The sequence below is a fragment of the Mus pahari genome, chromosome 3 (genome assembly GCF_900095145.1).
Source record: "Mus pahari chromosome 3, PAHARI_EIJ_v1.1, whole genome shotgun sequence".
Taxonomy (NCBI): domain Eukaryota; kingdom Metazoa; phylum Chordata; class Mammalia; order Rodentia; family Muridae; genus Mus; species Mus pahari.
In genome coordinates this window covers 110,943,108-110,958,987 of record NC_034592.1, presented here as the reverse complement: position 1 = coordinate 110,958,987, position 15,880 = coordinate 110,943,108, and the positions used below count along the sequence as shown (strand labels likewise).

Genomic DNA, 15,880 nt, shown 5'->3' with positions numbered 1-15,880 from the left:
TGAGACTTTTATCAGTTTAGCTTCTCTCACATTTCTAGGAGCCATAACTTCACAGCAAGCATCCTGTTCCTTTGGCTCTTACAATCTTTCCATCCCCTCTTCTGCAATGATGCCTGAGCCTTAGGTGCAGTTTTGTTGTAGATGCATCAGCTGGGACTGGGCTTCACAACTCTGCCATTTTGATCTGTTGTTGTGGTTTCCTGTAATTGTTCATTGTAAGGAAAGTCTCCCTGATGAGATGTGAGGAGCCCTTTAAGGCCATATCCGGAAAGGACATGATGATATGTATATTAGCTATTAGCTAGTCTTGCCAGTACCTGAAAGTTTTCATGTTGGTATCTGTGGACCAAGGAATCGTCTTTCACTTGGGCCTTGGATGGGCGGCTCTGTCCTGGGGTGAATTTTAATAGCATTTTTGCGGCCACCGAATGGCCAGGGTGAAGAGGAAGCTACTGTGGTTTGACCTCTCCTCTCCCCCACACTGCCTCTTATGCACTCTCTATAGAGAAGGTCATATGCCCCAGTACAGGGAAATGCCAGGGCCAGGGAGTGGGAGTGAGTGGTTGGGGATAGCATTTGAAATGTAAATGAAGAAAATATCTAATTAAAAAAGAAAGAAAGAAAGAAAAGATAAGAAAAAGAAAAGCCATAGAATGCGCGCCTCTGTGGTAGCTTAACAGAGGTAAGGAGAGTGCCCATAAAACACTAATCAAAGGAAAGTCCCGGCACATCTGTAGTGAAGAATAAACCAAGCCTCACAGGATGAAATCCCTCAAAAGCACGGGGCACAGGAAGGCTTACATAGAGCCGTGCCAGCCAGATCCCTTCAGCCCCCGTGAGTGGGAAAAACTCACTTGTAGTGGAAAAAAGTGAGCTGGTTTTATCTCAGGAGAAGTGGAGTGAGGATCTATTGGGAAGGGAGTAAAGTTGTCTGTGGGGCAATTTCCTACATCTCGATAAGTTCGGGGTTGTGGAGAGAATCTGTCTGTTAAAGTACAGCGAACGAGTGCCTCAGGGCTGTACAGATGCACCTGGGACCTTAACAGCGCACTCTAGCTAGTGAGGCCAGTGGCGTACGATCTGGGGAAAGTGTATTGATAGTTTTCATGGGGAAAAAAGACCTGGATAGCTAAATCAAACAGGCATTGTAAGATGCTAATGGTAGGAGTCAGGTGTGGTATTTACTGTAAAATTCTACTTTATTGTATGCCCATGTTCAAAACTGTTTATTATGTATTGTGGGAAAATTAGTAAAGTTCTATTTCTCAAGGCAACACGGCAGTTTATACAATGTTTTAAACTGTCTCCATCTGTTGTAGGTTGATAGTTTGGTGACTGAAAGCCAACTAACAGGTGCTCTGGAACCAAGTAAACGGAGAGATATTTACCAAAGGTAAGCATGCTGCCCGCCTGCCCGTCCAGGGGCTAGTTCGGTGGGTGCTGTTTAAATGTTGTACAGCGAGTCTCCCCCGTCCCCTCTTGCTTGCTCACTCTCTCACTTTCACCCTCTCCATCTTCCTCTTCCTCTTTCCCTTTCCCCCAAAATGAAATAGTAATGGAGAGTAATGTGGAAGGATCCGTGAGTAAATGTCTCCATAATGTGTTTAAAGCACCACTTTCTACCCAGTCCAGTCGGAAGGACAGCAAGAGAAGAGCCCTGCTGGGGACAGGAACGGGGACTGGGATGGGGAGCGGGACGGGGAGCCTGCTCTCAGTTTGTTCTCTGTGCTAAGACTCATGCAAACTTTGTCTTTCTCTTCACAATAACACTGTGAGATGCCTGCCAACATAAAAGAGACAATCAAATTAGACATTAAAGCGGGAAGACGACACAAATGTTTTAGGGCAGCTGAGAGCTTGGAGTTCTCTGAAGGGAGAGCGGGCGCTTAGCTGCAGCCTGCAGTGATGAAACTACAGGTTCCCTGTAGGTGTAGTGCAGTCTAGAAGGATGCACACGGCACCGGACAGGTGTGGACTCGCTGTCTTCATGACAGTGACTATAAACACTACTCAGGGTCAAAATCCGTGGCTGAGGCAGAATCACCCTAGCCAAGAGGTCTGCAGAGTCCAGATTTGAAGACCTGGTCACAAATGTCTAAAAGCCATTTGTCCCTGCTCAGGATAGTTACTTCTTCAGCTGTCTTCATGTGACCAACTGTTCTCTAGGTGAACAATTAGCCTTGCACTCAAGAAACTGTGGATGATTTGATAAAAAGTAGTGCCTAGTTCTGACAATAGAGAACTGACCTCTACTTTATCTTTTCAAAATTTAGATGTATCCAGTTAAAACAGGCAGTAGATGAAAATAAAAACACTCTTCAAAAATTAAACAAAGTAAGTATGACGAATCTCCAACATCTCCTTTTCCACCAACGATTTTCAGCTGCCAAGATCCTGGGTTTGCGTCAGGGGTGATGTCCAGCCACAGCCAGCTGTGGACTGCTGTTTTAATTGGCTTCTGTTGCTGTGATAAACAGCATGACCAAAAGCAACTTTAATGAGGAAAGTTACTTAGTTTACAGAACACAGTCATCACCGAGGGAAGCCAGGGCAGGAGCCTAGAGACAAAAACTGAAGCAAACCCCACAGGCAGGGCTGCTGCTCGTCATCGGCTCTCAGGCTCACATCCAGCGCCTTCCGTCTACACAGGCCCACCTGCCTAGGGCTGGGCCTCTGAGATAATTAACAGTCAAGAAAAATGTCCCACAGGCATGCCAACAGGCCAGTCTGATGGAGGCAGTTCTTCAGTGGAGATTCCCATTGCCAGGTGTGTCAAGTGGATAGCCAGGATCGGCCACCACCCTTGCCCGGTAGCTTTATTATAGAGTTTTACTTGAAAGCAGAGCAGCTGGGATTTCAGATACTAAGACTCTTGCTTTACCCAGAACCACCAGTTCAGGAAACCTGGGAACAATTTGGTTTTTGCCCCCCCCTTTCTTTTGCATTAGATTACTTGTGTGTTACAGTTTAGATTTAGATTTAAAATGTGGAGAGAGGACCTGGTGAGGAGGTTTTTGCTCCCACAGTAGCTCTACCATCAGTTACTGCAGAAATGAGATGAACAGGAATTTACTTTTGACAGTACTTCCCGGGATTTATACAAACGAGGTGGCCATGGCTAAAGCCCCTCAGGGCATTTACAATGGGGGCCACCAGTTCTGAATGCTTGATCCTGCACCTGAGCAGCTGTCTAGCTCGGACCTCTCCAGTGACGTTGGGCTCTTCTGTGTCAGAGGCAGGCTGGCCCATTAGGAGCAGTAAAAGCCTAATAGTTCCTTTTCCAAGGACAACAAGAGGATGCTTTCAAGGGCTTTGGGGATCTTGCTGGAACTTAGAAACAAACCTTCCTTATCTTTTGGACTGCCTGATATTTTACTACCTAACCCTGTCCCATACAGGTTTAGGGTCTGTAATGTATAATAAAGAAACAAGGAAATTCAAATTTGTCATTTGCTTTGAATTCCGAATCAATGAGCTATAAACTCTCCAAGGTAAATGTATTCTCACACTGGTAATTAATGTTTCCTTACAACATTTATTGGGGTTTTTGTTATTTATTTGTTTTGTTTTGTTTTGTTTAAGACGGGGTCTTACTCTGCAGCTCTGGCTGTCCTCTATAGACCAGAGTGCCCTCAAACTCACAGTGATCTACCTGCCTCTGTCTCCTGAGTGCTGGGGTTAAAAGTGTGCACCACAATACCTGGCTTCTTTTTTTTGTAAATATATTTTTATGGGTGTGAAAGTATGCCTGTCTGGTTATATGTGCCCCTCATGCCTGCAGTGCCCCCAGGGACCAGAAGAAGTCATTAGATCCCTTAGAACTGGAGTTATAGTGAGCTGTCTCATTCGCACTGAGAATCTAACCTGTGTCTTCCACTGGAGCAGTAAGCACTCTTGGTCACTGAGCCATCTCTCCGGCCCTGATGTTATCCTTTTACATTAAATACATTTAGGGAATCTGGGGTAGATTCTCCAGTGAAACAGCTGCCTATTCTCCCACAGGCTGATGAAGCCGCACCTGTGGGGAACTATGAGCAGAGGAAGGAAGAGGAACATAGCCTTCTGGAGAAGCTAGCCTGCCAGCTGCAGGAGCTTGCCGTGAGCATCAGCAGGAAAGACGCTCTCAAGTAAGCTCCCTTCTTCCCTCAGGCCTGTGGCAGCACCTTTGAAACTTGGTTCAGAATAGAGACATACCATCGCTTCTCGGCCTTTTGGCTAAGATCATGTGCAGAATAGAGACATACCGCAGTGTGACTGTGAGAGGTGTAAAGAGGCATCGTAGTCTCTGCTCTTAGACCATACTCTTGTGGGGACAATATACTAGAGATCTGAAGAGCTAATAAACTAGAGTTAGAAAATACACATGCTGCCTTGGAAGTGAATCACAAAAGAAGTGATTTGGGCTGTCCACGTACATCATTTCCTCTTTCAAAAAACATAAATGTGGGAACATTGAAAGCAGAAACATGTACTTTGTTTTGTTGTTGCTAGAAAGAACATTAATAATAGTTTTTTCAAATTATAGAGCAACACCCCTGTAGTTATGAATAAATCCAGTTTGTAGCGAGAGAAAGATCAATTATTGAGACTCTTCAATAGTGTTCTGCTTGTTTAGATGGGGACTTGCTGTGTAGCTCAGGCTGGGCTTGGATTGTAGTCCCCCTCCCCCAGCAGCCTCAGGGCTGGAATCACAGGTGTGTGCCACCATGCCCAGCCTGGTCTTCAGTCTTTTACTCTGAACTCTGGGTAGGATGCCGATGGGAATACATGCAAACACTCTGGGATTTTTCTGATGTTTAGTCTTAAGAATGGCAGAGTAACCAGTGTTGTGTTTCTGCTCCCATTAGAAACAACAGTAAGATGAGGGGATGAGGGGGTGCGGCTCTTGCAAGACATTGCACAACACTGGACTGACATCCTGCATACACTGGAGATATTCAAAGTGAGCCCTGAGCCAGGCGTGGTGGCGCACGCCTTTAATCCCAGCACTCAGGAGGCGGAGGCAGGCAGATTTCTGAGTTTAAGGCCAGCCTGGTCTACAAAGTGAGTTCCAGGACAGCCAGGGCTATACAGAGAAACCCTGTCTCGAAAAACCAAAAAAAACAAACAAACAAAAAAACAAACAAAAAAACAAAAACAAAAACAAAGTGAGCCCTGGCTTTTGCCTGTTCCCTAGGGATGAAATGGACTCTAAGCAAGGAACCAGCCTTACTGGGCTGAGGTGCCAGAGATCACATTTTAGAGTTGCTAAGTCCACTGGGACTGAGTCCTGGTACCTCAGAGTGAAAGGACTGAAGAGAGACAAGTACAAAAGTCTGGTGTGTGCTTGGGCTCCCTAGGACATGATTCCAAAGACGGAGTAGAAGGCATTTACTAAGAGCTGAGAACACTAGGTTTGGTAGTGCATGCTTTTAATCTCAACACTTAGAAGGCAGAGACAGCTCTGTGAGTTTGAGGCTGACGTGGTTTACATATTCCACTATGTAAGTATTCCAGCCCAGTATTCAGGGTTATGTAGAGAAACCCTGACTAAAAGAGAAAAAAAAAAAAAAAGGAAGAGGAGGAGGAGAAGGAAGAGGAGAAGAAGAAGCTGAGAGCTTAACAGATTATAAAGCTGGAAAAATTCAGACTTAAATCCTAGAGTAAGCCAGGTGGTGGTGGCACATGCCCTTAATCCCAGCAATTGGGAGGCAGAGACAGGCGGATTTGAGTTCGAGGCCAGCCTGGTCTACAGAGTGAGTTCCAGGACAGACAAGGCTACACAGAGAAACCCTGTCTCGAAAAACAAAAAAAAAAAACAAAAACAACAAAAAAAAAAAATCCTAGAGTAAAAAAACTTAACAAGAGCCAGGCAATGGTGGTGCACAGCACTCCAGAGGCAGGGGCAGGTGATCCTCTGAGTTTAAGGCCCAGCCTGGTCTACAGAGGGAGTTCCAGGACAGCCTGGGCTAATGCTGTGTAACACTAAACATATCACTGTAAGAACACAATATGATCCTGTGTATAAATATGCCTATCACAGTTTCTAGTAAAAAATCACTAAACATGCCAAAACAAAAATAAAATTTGCTGGGCAGTGGTGGCACACGCCTTTAATCCCAGCACTTGGGAGGCAGAGGCAGGTGGATTTCTGAGTTCNTGAGTTCCAGGACAGCCAGGGCTACACAGAGAAACCCTTTCTTGAAAAGGAAAAAAGCCCCAAAAAACAAAAAACAATAAATCAATCAATCAATAAATAAATAAATAAAACTTAAGGGAGGTAAATCAGCAATGTAAGCAGGTAGTCTATTATAAATGCATAACTAAGAAAACTATACCAACAATAAGCTGGAATGCTAAAAATTACTCAGTAAACAAATTTTTTAAAAGAAGTGAAACAGCAAAAGTAGCACATGAGACGGAGGTAAACTAAAGACGGCATGCTGCGGTGCCGTCACTGAGACACTATGTGAAAGGCGAGTGGACTAGCATTCTGCTTAAGAGAGTGGTTGTCAGGTTGCCTTAGGGTCGGGGTTTGTTTATTTTGTATTGTTTCTTTTTGCAGACCCAAATATGCACGTTGTTTATAAGAGTTATATATTAGTGACAAATTATAGATAACTTCAAAGTAAGAGATTAGGAAATATATTATATGCAAATGCTAACAAAAGCCAAGTAAGGCAGTTACTTTAACCAGGCAAAGTAGATATTTAGAGCAGAAGTATTTACTACTTAAGGAGAACATTTTGTATTTATAGAAGAGTGAGTTCAGTAGGGGAAATATAATCCCAACAACAGATTCAAGTGTATAAAGCCAGAGTTGCCATGCCTGTGGGTCAGTAAATCAGACCTGGTGCTCAGCGATCTTGACTGATGGCATTGTGTAGACTGTGGGTCTCTTTGCACAAGGACACACTGTGCTGCTTTTCAAGGGCAGTGCACATGTGCCATCAATTGTTAATTAAAGGAACTGCAGAAGCCACAAAATACTTGTCAGTGTGTTTCTAAAATTTGAATCTGTGTCATGTATATGGCTTGAAGTTTTGGAATTACATTAAAATTCAATAATAAAAAGTAGAAATCACCTGTGTTTGCAAATTAAATCATACACTTTTGTATAACTCATGAGTCAAAGAAAATACTGCACTGACAGAACATGTTATGAATAAAAAAATGAATATATCTTGTGAATTATAGCCAATGTGGTGCTTAGGGGAAAGTGTATAGCTTTGAGTGAGTAATTTGGAAAGAAGATTGAGGAAAAATTAAAGCTTCCAACTTAAGGAGCCAAAGAAGAAAGGAAGGGACCAAAGAAAATGCAAGAAAGGGACCAAAGAAGCAGCAGAAGTGAGGACAGCTAATCAGTGGGTCAGCAGACAGGAGTCATAGTTCTTCCCCTCCCCTGCCCTCCCCTCTCCTTTTTTGAGTGTGGTGGCACATGTCTCTAATCGCAACTTGAGAGGCTGATGCCACAGTTTGGCCATGGACTGGGGTGATGGCTCAGTAGTAGGTCGTTTGCCTTCAGTTCCATTCCCAGCACTACAAACACACAGACCAGCTAATCTACCCGAGTTTATTCAAGGAGGGATAAACAGAGGCAGAATTGGAACCCGTGCCCATGTTGTCTGCACTGAATAAGATGCTTAAGCAATTTGCTCGGGACCCCTCCGGCTCCTCCTCCACCCTAGGTGCCTCCCACCACCAGTGCTCAGCCTGCTGGTGGAGACTGTCAGCCGCACTCTCCTGCTTCCTTCCACTTCCAGCTCCAAATGCGGGCAGCTCCTGTCCATGTGGGCCTCTGTGCTCACTCACTGTGCCAGGGTGCAACTCATGGGATGCATGCCAGGATGCAACTCCTGCTAGAACGGCCCCCCCCCGACCCCCCCCCCCGCTCCCATGCGACTCCAGATGGTCCTCCTGATAGAAGTGTTTTTCACAGAGTTGAGGCACACAGTGACAAGGAGGAAGATGACACAACTGAAGATGATGAAGAAGAAACTGAAGAAACTGCTGGAGAGGAAGAAGAGTCAGAAGGGGATGAGGAAGGGGAGCAAGAGCAAGCCTCCCCGAAACAAGCGGAAACAGAAACTGTCACGTACATTGCTCTTGGGGACTTTGCTGCTCAGCAGACTGGGGACTTGACCTTTAAGGTAAGGTGGAGTAAGTCTGCAGGACACCCAGGGTAAACTGCATGGCCGACAGTACAAAAGGCTGTGAGTGCTTGTGTTACATAGTCCTGAGAATAATCCATCTTTAGAAAAATAATCAAAATTCTAAGTAGCACTAATCGGCCGCTCTCTTATTAAAATTACTCCTCCTAAAGATTGGTTTTTTGGAAAAACTAGCTGCAGTTTTGATAACTCCTAATAAGGGCAAGTTTTATAATTGTGATGTGCATGAAATTACTTAACTCAAGCTGAGCCTGCAGCTTGCGGCAACAGGCATGCATCAGGTTGTTAGAGACACTTCTGCAGCCCCTGGCAATGGACTTAGGCCTTTACTGCCAGCACTCAGGAGGCAGAGACAGGCAGATACAAGTTCAAAATCAGCCTGGTCTACATAGTGAGTTCCAAGCCAGCCAAGGTTACATGATGAAACACTGCCTCAAAACTCCCCTCCACCACCACCACCACCCTTCGCCCCCCAAAAACCCCTCAGGGTATTGCTTCTTCAGTGCTAGAGAGCAAACTGCAGGCCTTACACGTGCTAGGCAACCACTTTCCCACTAAGTCAGCCTGGCCTGAGACTTGTGGTTCCTGAAGAAGCTTGTGACTTTTTGCCATCAACATGAGTGAAAAGTTTAAAGAATATACTAATCTTAGTCCTTGTAGTTATCAATTTTCAGAATTAAATAATGAATAATATGATGTATAAGTGTATTATAAAACTTACACATTTAAGCCGGGTGTGGTGGCGCATGCCTTTAATCCCAGCACTCGGGAGGCAGAGGCAGGCGAATTTCTGAGTTCGAGGCCACCCTGGTCTACAGAGTGAGTTCCAGGACAGCCAGGGCTACACAGAGAAACCCTGTCTCGAAAAACCAAAAAAAAAAAAAAAAAAAAAAAACTTACACATTTACATTTTTCAGTTCTGAAGAATGCCATCAATATTCGACATAATGTATACTCTAAGAAATACTTTGCTTCTCCATATCATCAATGGTAGAACTTCTTTGCTCATTAAAGATGATAGATAGACAGACAGACAGACAGATAGATAGATTCCCAGTGCTGGGATTAAAGGTATCACTACCATACCTAGCTGGTAGATTATATTTTTCTGTATGCATAAATGTCATTCAAAATGTTAATTGGAATATATTGGATAAGTGCTATTTTTGCTTCAGCATATGGTTTAATTTTAATTTCACAGAACTGATTTTTCTCAAGGATTCACATGCTGCTTCTGAAAGATATTGTACAAAGAGAGATGCAAACTACACAGTGTCTTCTATAATAATCCAAGTGTTAGCATAAGCATGGTGCCTTAAAATGGTACTGAGGGCACTGGAGAGGTGGCTTAGCAGTTAAGAGCACTTGCTGCTTTTAAGGAAGACCTGGGTTTGGTTGCCAGCTCCCATGTTGTGGCTCACAAACACCTGTAACTCCAGCTCCAGGGAATCCAAAGCCCTTCTGACTTCCATAGATGCCAGGCGTTCATGTGGTACATAGACATGCAGGCAGGCAGAGCATTCACACTAACACACACCCACCCACCTACCCACACACACACACACACACACACACACACACAGTGAAAAGGTGCTTGTCACTTGAATATATGCTTCATTTGTAGTCACAAAGAGTCAGTAGTAGAGTGTTACAGATTTTTTTTCTTTTACTTTTAAATGAGACTAAATAAACTCATTTTACCTTTGTAAAAAAAAAGATATGTAATGAAATATTGTTCATGGTTTTATATTTTTTGTTCAGTTTCTAATTTGTTTCCATTTAAGAAAGGGGACGTTCTCCATATAATTGAAAAGAAGCCTGATGGTTGGTGGCTGGCTAAGGACGCTGAAGGAGTTGAGGGTCTCATTCCCAGGACCTACTTGGAGGTTAGTCCTGACCATTTCTGCCTTTCCAACTAAAGTGTTTCCATCTTGATGGCAATGAGCATGGGCATGGAGCTGTGCTTCTGATTTGTTGGTAAGTGAATGGTTTGAGATAGAGAGTTGGCTTTAATTTTAAAGAGACAGTGAGTAGGGGAAATGTACTTACCAGCCCCCGCCCCCACCTGCCCAGGGTATGCTTGTGAGCCCTGGAGCATTCCTGTCATGAGGGTGCTCTGGGTCAGTACTGTTTCAGTACTGTCCACCTTAGTTTCTGAGTCAGGGTCTCTCGTTGGGTTGTGACGTAGGCTACCAAGTCCCAGGGCTCTGCCTGGCTCAGCCTCGCCGTTGCCTGGTGTAGTCAGAAATGCCTTGAGAACAGAGATGGAGAGACAGAACAGGTAGCCGATGCTGTGATGGCCGCCCAGACACCTTTGGATTTGATTTGTTTTACCAATTTGGCATTACCTGAGAGCGTTTTCTTGTATGTTTGACAGTGCAGGCTGTGGTCATCAAAACCAATCTGATTATGGCTTTATTTGCATTTATTATACTCCTTGTTGGAGTCCAGAAGCCACCTCACAAACCACACGAACACAGATTTCAGTCAGACAGGGATAGTTTATTGAGCATAGGCCCCAGGAGTGATCGATCAGGGCTGCAGTACAGACTTGGGAACTGAATGAACAACAATATGAACTAACCAGTACCCCCTGAGCTCGTGTCTCTAGCTGCATATATAGCAGAAGATGGCCTATTTGGCCATCATTGGGAAGAGAGGCCCCTTGGTCTTGCAAAAAAGTTTATATGACCCAGTACAGGGGAACACCAGGGTCAAGAAATAGGAGTGGGTGGGGTAGGGGAGCAGGGCCGGGGGGGGGGGTCTGTATAGGGAACTTTCAGGATAGCATTTGAAATGTAAGTAAAGAAAATATCTAATAAAAAATTAAAATATAAAAATAAATAAATAAATAAATAAATAAATAAATAAATAAATAAAAGATCCTACAGGGCTTTTAAGCCTGAGATCTTTACACATCTGTGCCAAGTTACTCCATCATTCAGGACTTAGGGACAGGGCATCTCCTTAGGAACATGTCTTTGTTGTACATTTGTCCTGTTCCTGTTGGTTGGGGTATCCAACTGTGGCAGGGGACTTTCCGTGTATAAAATTCACATCTTAACTTGACTATCACGATGTCACTATCCACATACGTGTCTGTTCTGCCAAGTAGGATGTCAGTTCCCAGGGAGGTCCTGGGAACTTAAACTTTACTCGACCCCCACTCAAAATGGAAGTCCTACTCTAAATAGGTGCAGGTGTGTCTCTTATGTTGGGGTCCGTCCCAGGGGCAGCTTATACACAGGGGCAGGAGGTGCTGCTGGGTGGTTGGTTTGGATCCGAGCTTGTTGTGGGTAACTATACAAAGCAGTTCTACTGACTTCTATTGTGATTGGTTTCCAAGAGCACAGATCATTCTAACAGGATATGTAATTAACTTGGGCATGAGAAAGTTTCCTAATAACAGCAGAAGCAACATATGAGAAAATTTCCTTATAATACTAATAACAGAACAAAATGGCAGGCTAGCCAGGGAACAGTTACTTAGTCCTTAACACTCCTCATTTCCTATTTATATCATTCCTTATTGAATATAACAGCTGTTATACTATTAATGAGGATTATTACCCTTCAGACATTTGTGTTTGATATTTTTGTTGGCTTTCAGTTGTGTGTAGTTTTTTTTTTTTATTTTAAAGATTTACTTATTTATTACACGTAAGTACACTGTAGCTGTCCTCAAACACTCCAGAAGAGGGCATCAGATCTTGTTATGGATGGTTGTGAGCCACCATGTGGTTGCTGGGATTTGAACTCCAGACCTTCGGAAGAGCAGTCGGGTGCTCTTACCCACTGAGTCATCTCACCAGCCCTGTGTGTAGTTTTGTTAGCTAAATCTATCAGTGTTGTGTTTCCCATTATGACTTTTGGTTTTATATTTGGTAATACTTCTAAAAAGAGCATCCCTATTCCAAGATCATTTTTGCCAGCACTTTTGCTGATTCTTCTCTTAATTTTTAATTTAAATTCCATCTGACATAGAAAGGTATATAAGCTAAACTTATCTCCCTCTTCCTCCTCTTCTTCCTTTTCCTCCTCTTCCTCTTCTTCCTCCTCCTCCNCCTCTTCTTCCTCCTTTTCCTCTTCCTCCTCTTCCTTTTTCTTTTTCTTCTTCCTCTTCCTCCTCTTCTTCCTCTTCCTTCTTTTCCTCCTCCTTCTGCTTCTTCTTCTTTCTTCTGTTTTTTTTTTTTTTTTTTTTTAATTTTCTTAAGCAGGATCTTGCTGTGGAGCACAGGCCAGGCTAGATCTCATGATCCTCCTGACTCAGGCTCCCAAGTTGTAGAATTACCATGCCTTTCTGTCATTTTTTTTTCCAAATAATGAAATTACCAAAGGCAGTTACAAGCTTTGCATACAGATACCCTCATCTGTGCTAAGTACTGATACATCTTTGTGGTTTGATTCTGTGTTGACGGAGCATCGCTTTGTATGTCCACAATCTCTCAGCCCTGTAATAAAGAAGATAAGCTGGAGTCAAGCGAAGGCAGCGAAGAGGGCAATGAGGAGGATGGTGAGGAGGACGTGGAGGTGGTGGATGAAACTGCAGATGGAGCCCAGGTGAAGCAGAGGTAAGAGGTGGGAGAGGGCATCCAGTGGCTTAAACCTGTGTGTGCATGTTTGAGCATGTGTTTAGTGGGTTGTATGTGCAGGCGTGTGCAATGTATGTGTGTGCATGTGAAACCTTGGATAGTGTACTCCAGGAGCTATGCACTTTGCTTTGTAATGTTGGGTGTCTCTTGGGCTCAGAGCTGGCTAATTAGGCTAGGCTGGGTAGACAGGGAGCCCCAGGAATCTTGTGTCTCCACCTCGCCAGGCTTTAATCCCAACACTCGGGAGGTAGAGGCAGAGACAGGCGGATTTCTGAGTTCAAGGCCTGGTCTAAAAAGTGAGTTCCAGGACAGCCAGGGCTATACAGAGAAACCCTGTCTCGAAAAACCAAAAAAAAAAAAAAAAAAAAATACACATCACCATACCTAATGTCGGTTCTCTGGTTTTGAACTCAAAACACGTGCATGGCAAACATTTTACCAACTAAATCATCTGCAGCCTCAGAAATTTTTGGCTTTATTTTTACTGTTAATAACTCGACACTTTCTTATAATGAAGGCAAGTTTTGCTACTTTAATTTTGTAATTCTTTTAGGGTATTGAATCCTAGCTGGGCCTCCCCTGAGACGACTGTTCAGTTTTCAGAGCTGGTTGGTGATTGCACACTCTGTTTTTGACTCCCAGTTGGAACAGGCACAGCTGGTCCCTGCACTGACCTTGCTCCTTTGTCTTCCTAGAACTGATTCCCACTGGAGTGCTGTTCGAAAAGCTATCTCAGAGGTTGGTTCCTCCTGTCTCCAGTTTTGTGTCTAATAATATTGATATATTTGACAAGATATACTTCATTTGTTGCTTAGTAGTTTAGACTGCGTTCAGAGCAGAATAGAGACTGGAGGGCAGCAGAGATTGCAACAGGGGCCAGGTGGGAACACAAGGCACACCGTCCTCTTAGTGGCTCATGATGCAAATGGCATTCTCATTAGGTCCTTTTATATAAGAAGTAGAGTATCTTATCTGGATATGATTTGAGAGCTTGGAATTATCATGTGTTCCTATATGAATTTTCTATCATTTTGGAATATTAAAGTTAAGCTATTTTAAAAAATATTTTAAAAGATATCAGAGCAAGAAATTACCCTCAAAACTGTCAATCAGAAATGATATAACACTGGAATTTCTCCCAACCCCACAAATCATCCCCACTAGCAGTGTGGTGAGTAGCTTTCCTCGCTCGTGATTCCCCTCCTTAGTTACCAGGGTGCACTTGGAGTGCTCGAACACACAGAGTGTCCATTGCTTCTAAAGTGCTTATCTGGTGCTGTGGTCACCATGTGTTCAGTGGTATGTGCTGTGGACCTTGACAGGTGTGGGGACACTTTCGCAGCTAATTTAGAACCCAAAGCCCCGTTCTCTAGTCACCATGAAAAGTCACAGTCATTAGGAGAGATCAGGGTTCATGATAGATGCCACCCTTGAGGAATTTGGGCTTGCACTGCAATACTTCTTTTTCCTTCTCTTTTCTTTTCTTCTTTTCTTCTCTTTTCTTTCTTTCTTTCTTTTAAAAGAAGAATTGTTTATTTATTTTATGTATACAAGTACACTGTTGTTGTCTTTAGACATACCAGAAGACGGCATCAGATCCCATTACAGATAGTTGTGAGCCAACATGTGGTTGCTGGGAATTGAACTCAGGACCTCTGGAAGAGCAGCCATTGCTCTTAACTGCTGAGCCCTCTCTCCAGCCCCCACTGCAGTATTACTTACTTCACAGTCTGGTTTGTTTTTCCCTTTTGGGGGTTGCCGTTGCAATAGTGTTGAAGTACTACAAAGGCAAGAAGAGGAATGGGAACAACAAGTCTTTCATTTTCCTCTCTTCAGCAGATAAATACCGTTGATGTGTTAGCCACAATGGGAGCCATTCCTGCAGGATTCCGGCCTTCCACGCTCTCGCAGCTGCTGGATGAAGGTAACTCGGGCTTTCAGTCTCTGTACGCTTGGAGTTCAGCAGTCAAGATTGAGTGCTAATTCTTCTACAATTGTCCAAACAAGTTGAAGATACTAAATCTACCTCCTGTGTGCACATGTGTTTGTGTGTTTGTGTGTTTGTGCATGTGCGCGTGTTGAGGCAAGAGGTCGACACCATGTATCTACATCAACTGTCCCCTACCATATTTTTTGAGGCAAGGCCCCCTGCTCAATTTGGCTAGCCACCAAGCCCCAGGGGACCCCTGCTTCTGAACCCCAGCACTGGAACCACAGGTGCGTGTCACTGCACTGCTCTTGGCTTTTTTGCCTGGATTCTGAGGTCCTGAAGTTCACATGGCAAGTGCTTAGCTGATCTGTCTCCCTAGCCCTGAACCTCACCTTCTTGAGTGTTCATCTTTTCCTCATCCTTCCTGTGGCAGTGAGGGAGGACAAGCCTGGCGTGGTGCTCTGGCTCCCAGCCCCTTTCCCTGTTGCACAAACATGACTTCTTATTTCCTTGCCCTTCCCTGTATCTATAGCCACCCTCTCCCAGCCTTCCTGCTTTTGGTACTCGCCCCATCAGTGTTACCAGGATACCCAATCCTGTGGCTTTAAGGCCCGCCCCAAGCCCCAGCCCACTGAACCAACCCTTCTTTCATCTGCCCTTCTGAGCAGCCTTCTCTCTACCTGTTTGTTTCCATGTCTGTGCTGGGCCTTCCCGGTGCTTGAGAACTGTCTGTAAGCTGCTGTAAGACCTGTGGCGGCAGGTGTCTCCTGTGTACCTGGGCTGTTCAGTTGTCCTTGGAAGGTCTTCTTGAAGTTGGAATGGTTCTGATGGAATGGTTCTTCCCTGTTCTAAAATGCCCACCCATGGGATGTGTTTGTTTCCCTTTAGCCCGACTCCTTGACACCCTTCAAACTCAAGCGTGGGCTTTATCAGTCCCCTCAGTCCTTGTAAGCTAATGAAGGAGACACATACCTCTCCGGTTCACTCCCATGTCTCTGGCTTTTAACATAGCACTTGGCACAGAGCAAGGGCTCCAAAACTGTTTCTTAAATAAGTAGTGCTTTCTATAATAAACATTCCATAGTTGTTGGCCTGTGCCCAGGATGTGGGAGGCAGAAACAAGAGGGCCAGAAGTTCAAGTCATCCTTGGCTATATAGAGTTAGAGAACCCCTGGTATTTATAGGAGACATTGTCTCAAAATAAAACA

At 44.2% G+C, this 15,880-nt stretch overlaps 1 protein-coding gene across 4 annotated transcripts in view; it reads left to right on the top strand.

The window, feature by feature from the left end:
• Positions 1-15,880, top strand: part of Nphp1 (nephrocystin 1) — a 53,299-nt gene that overhangs the window by 8,262 nt on the left and 29,157 nt on the right. For 2 of the 4 annotated variants that reach the window (XM_021192621.2, XM_029536934.1), the window contains exons 2-9: positions 1,320-1,393; positions 2,274-2,334; positions 4,003-4,127; positions 7,919-8,129; positions 9,935-10,036; positions 12,600-12,721; positions 13,438-13,480; positions 14,582-14,666. In XM_021192621.2, coding sequence (XP_021048280.1) covers positions 1,320-1,393; positions 2,274-2,334; positions 4,003-4,127; positions 7,919-8,129; positions 9,935-10,036; positions 12,600-12,721; positions 13,438-13,480; positions 14,582-14,666 — 823 coding nt within the window. Of the gene's footprint in view, positions 1-1,319; positions 1,394-2,273; positions 2,335-4,002; positions 4,128-7,918; positions 8,130-9,934; positions 10,037-12,599; positions 12,722-13,437; positions 13,481-14,578; positions 14,667-15,880 lie in introns of all 4 variants that reach the window. The other 2 variants (XM_021192620.1, XM_021192619.1) reach the window with 1 other exon arrangement.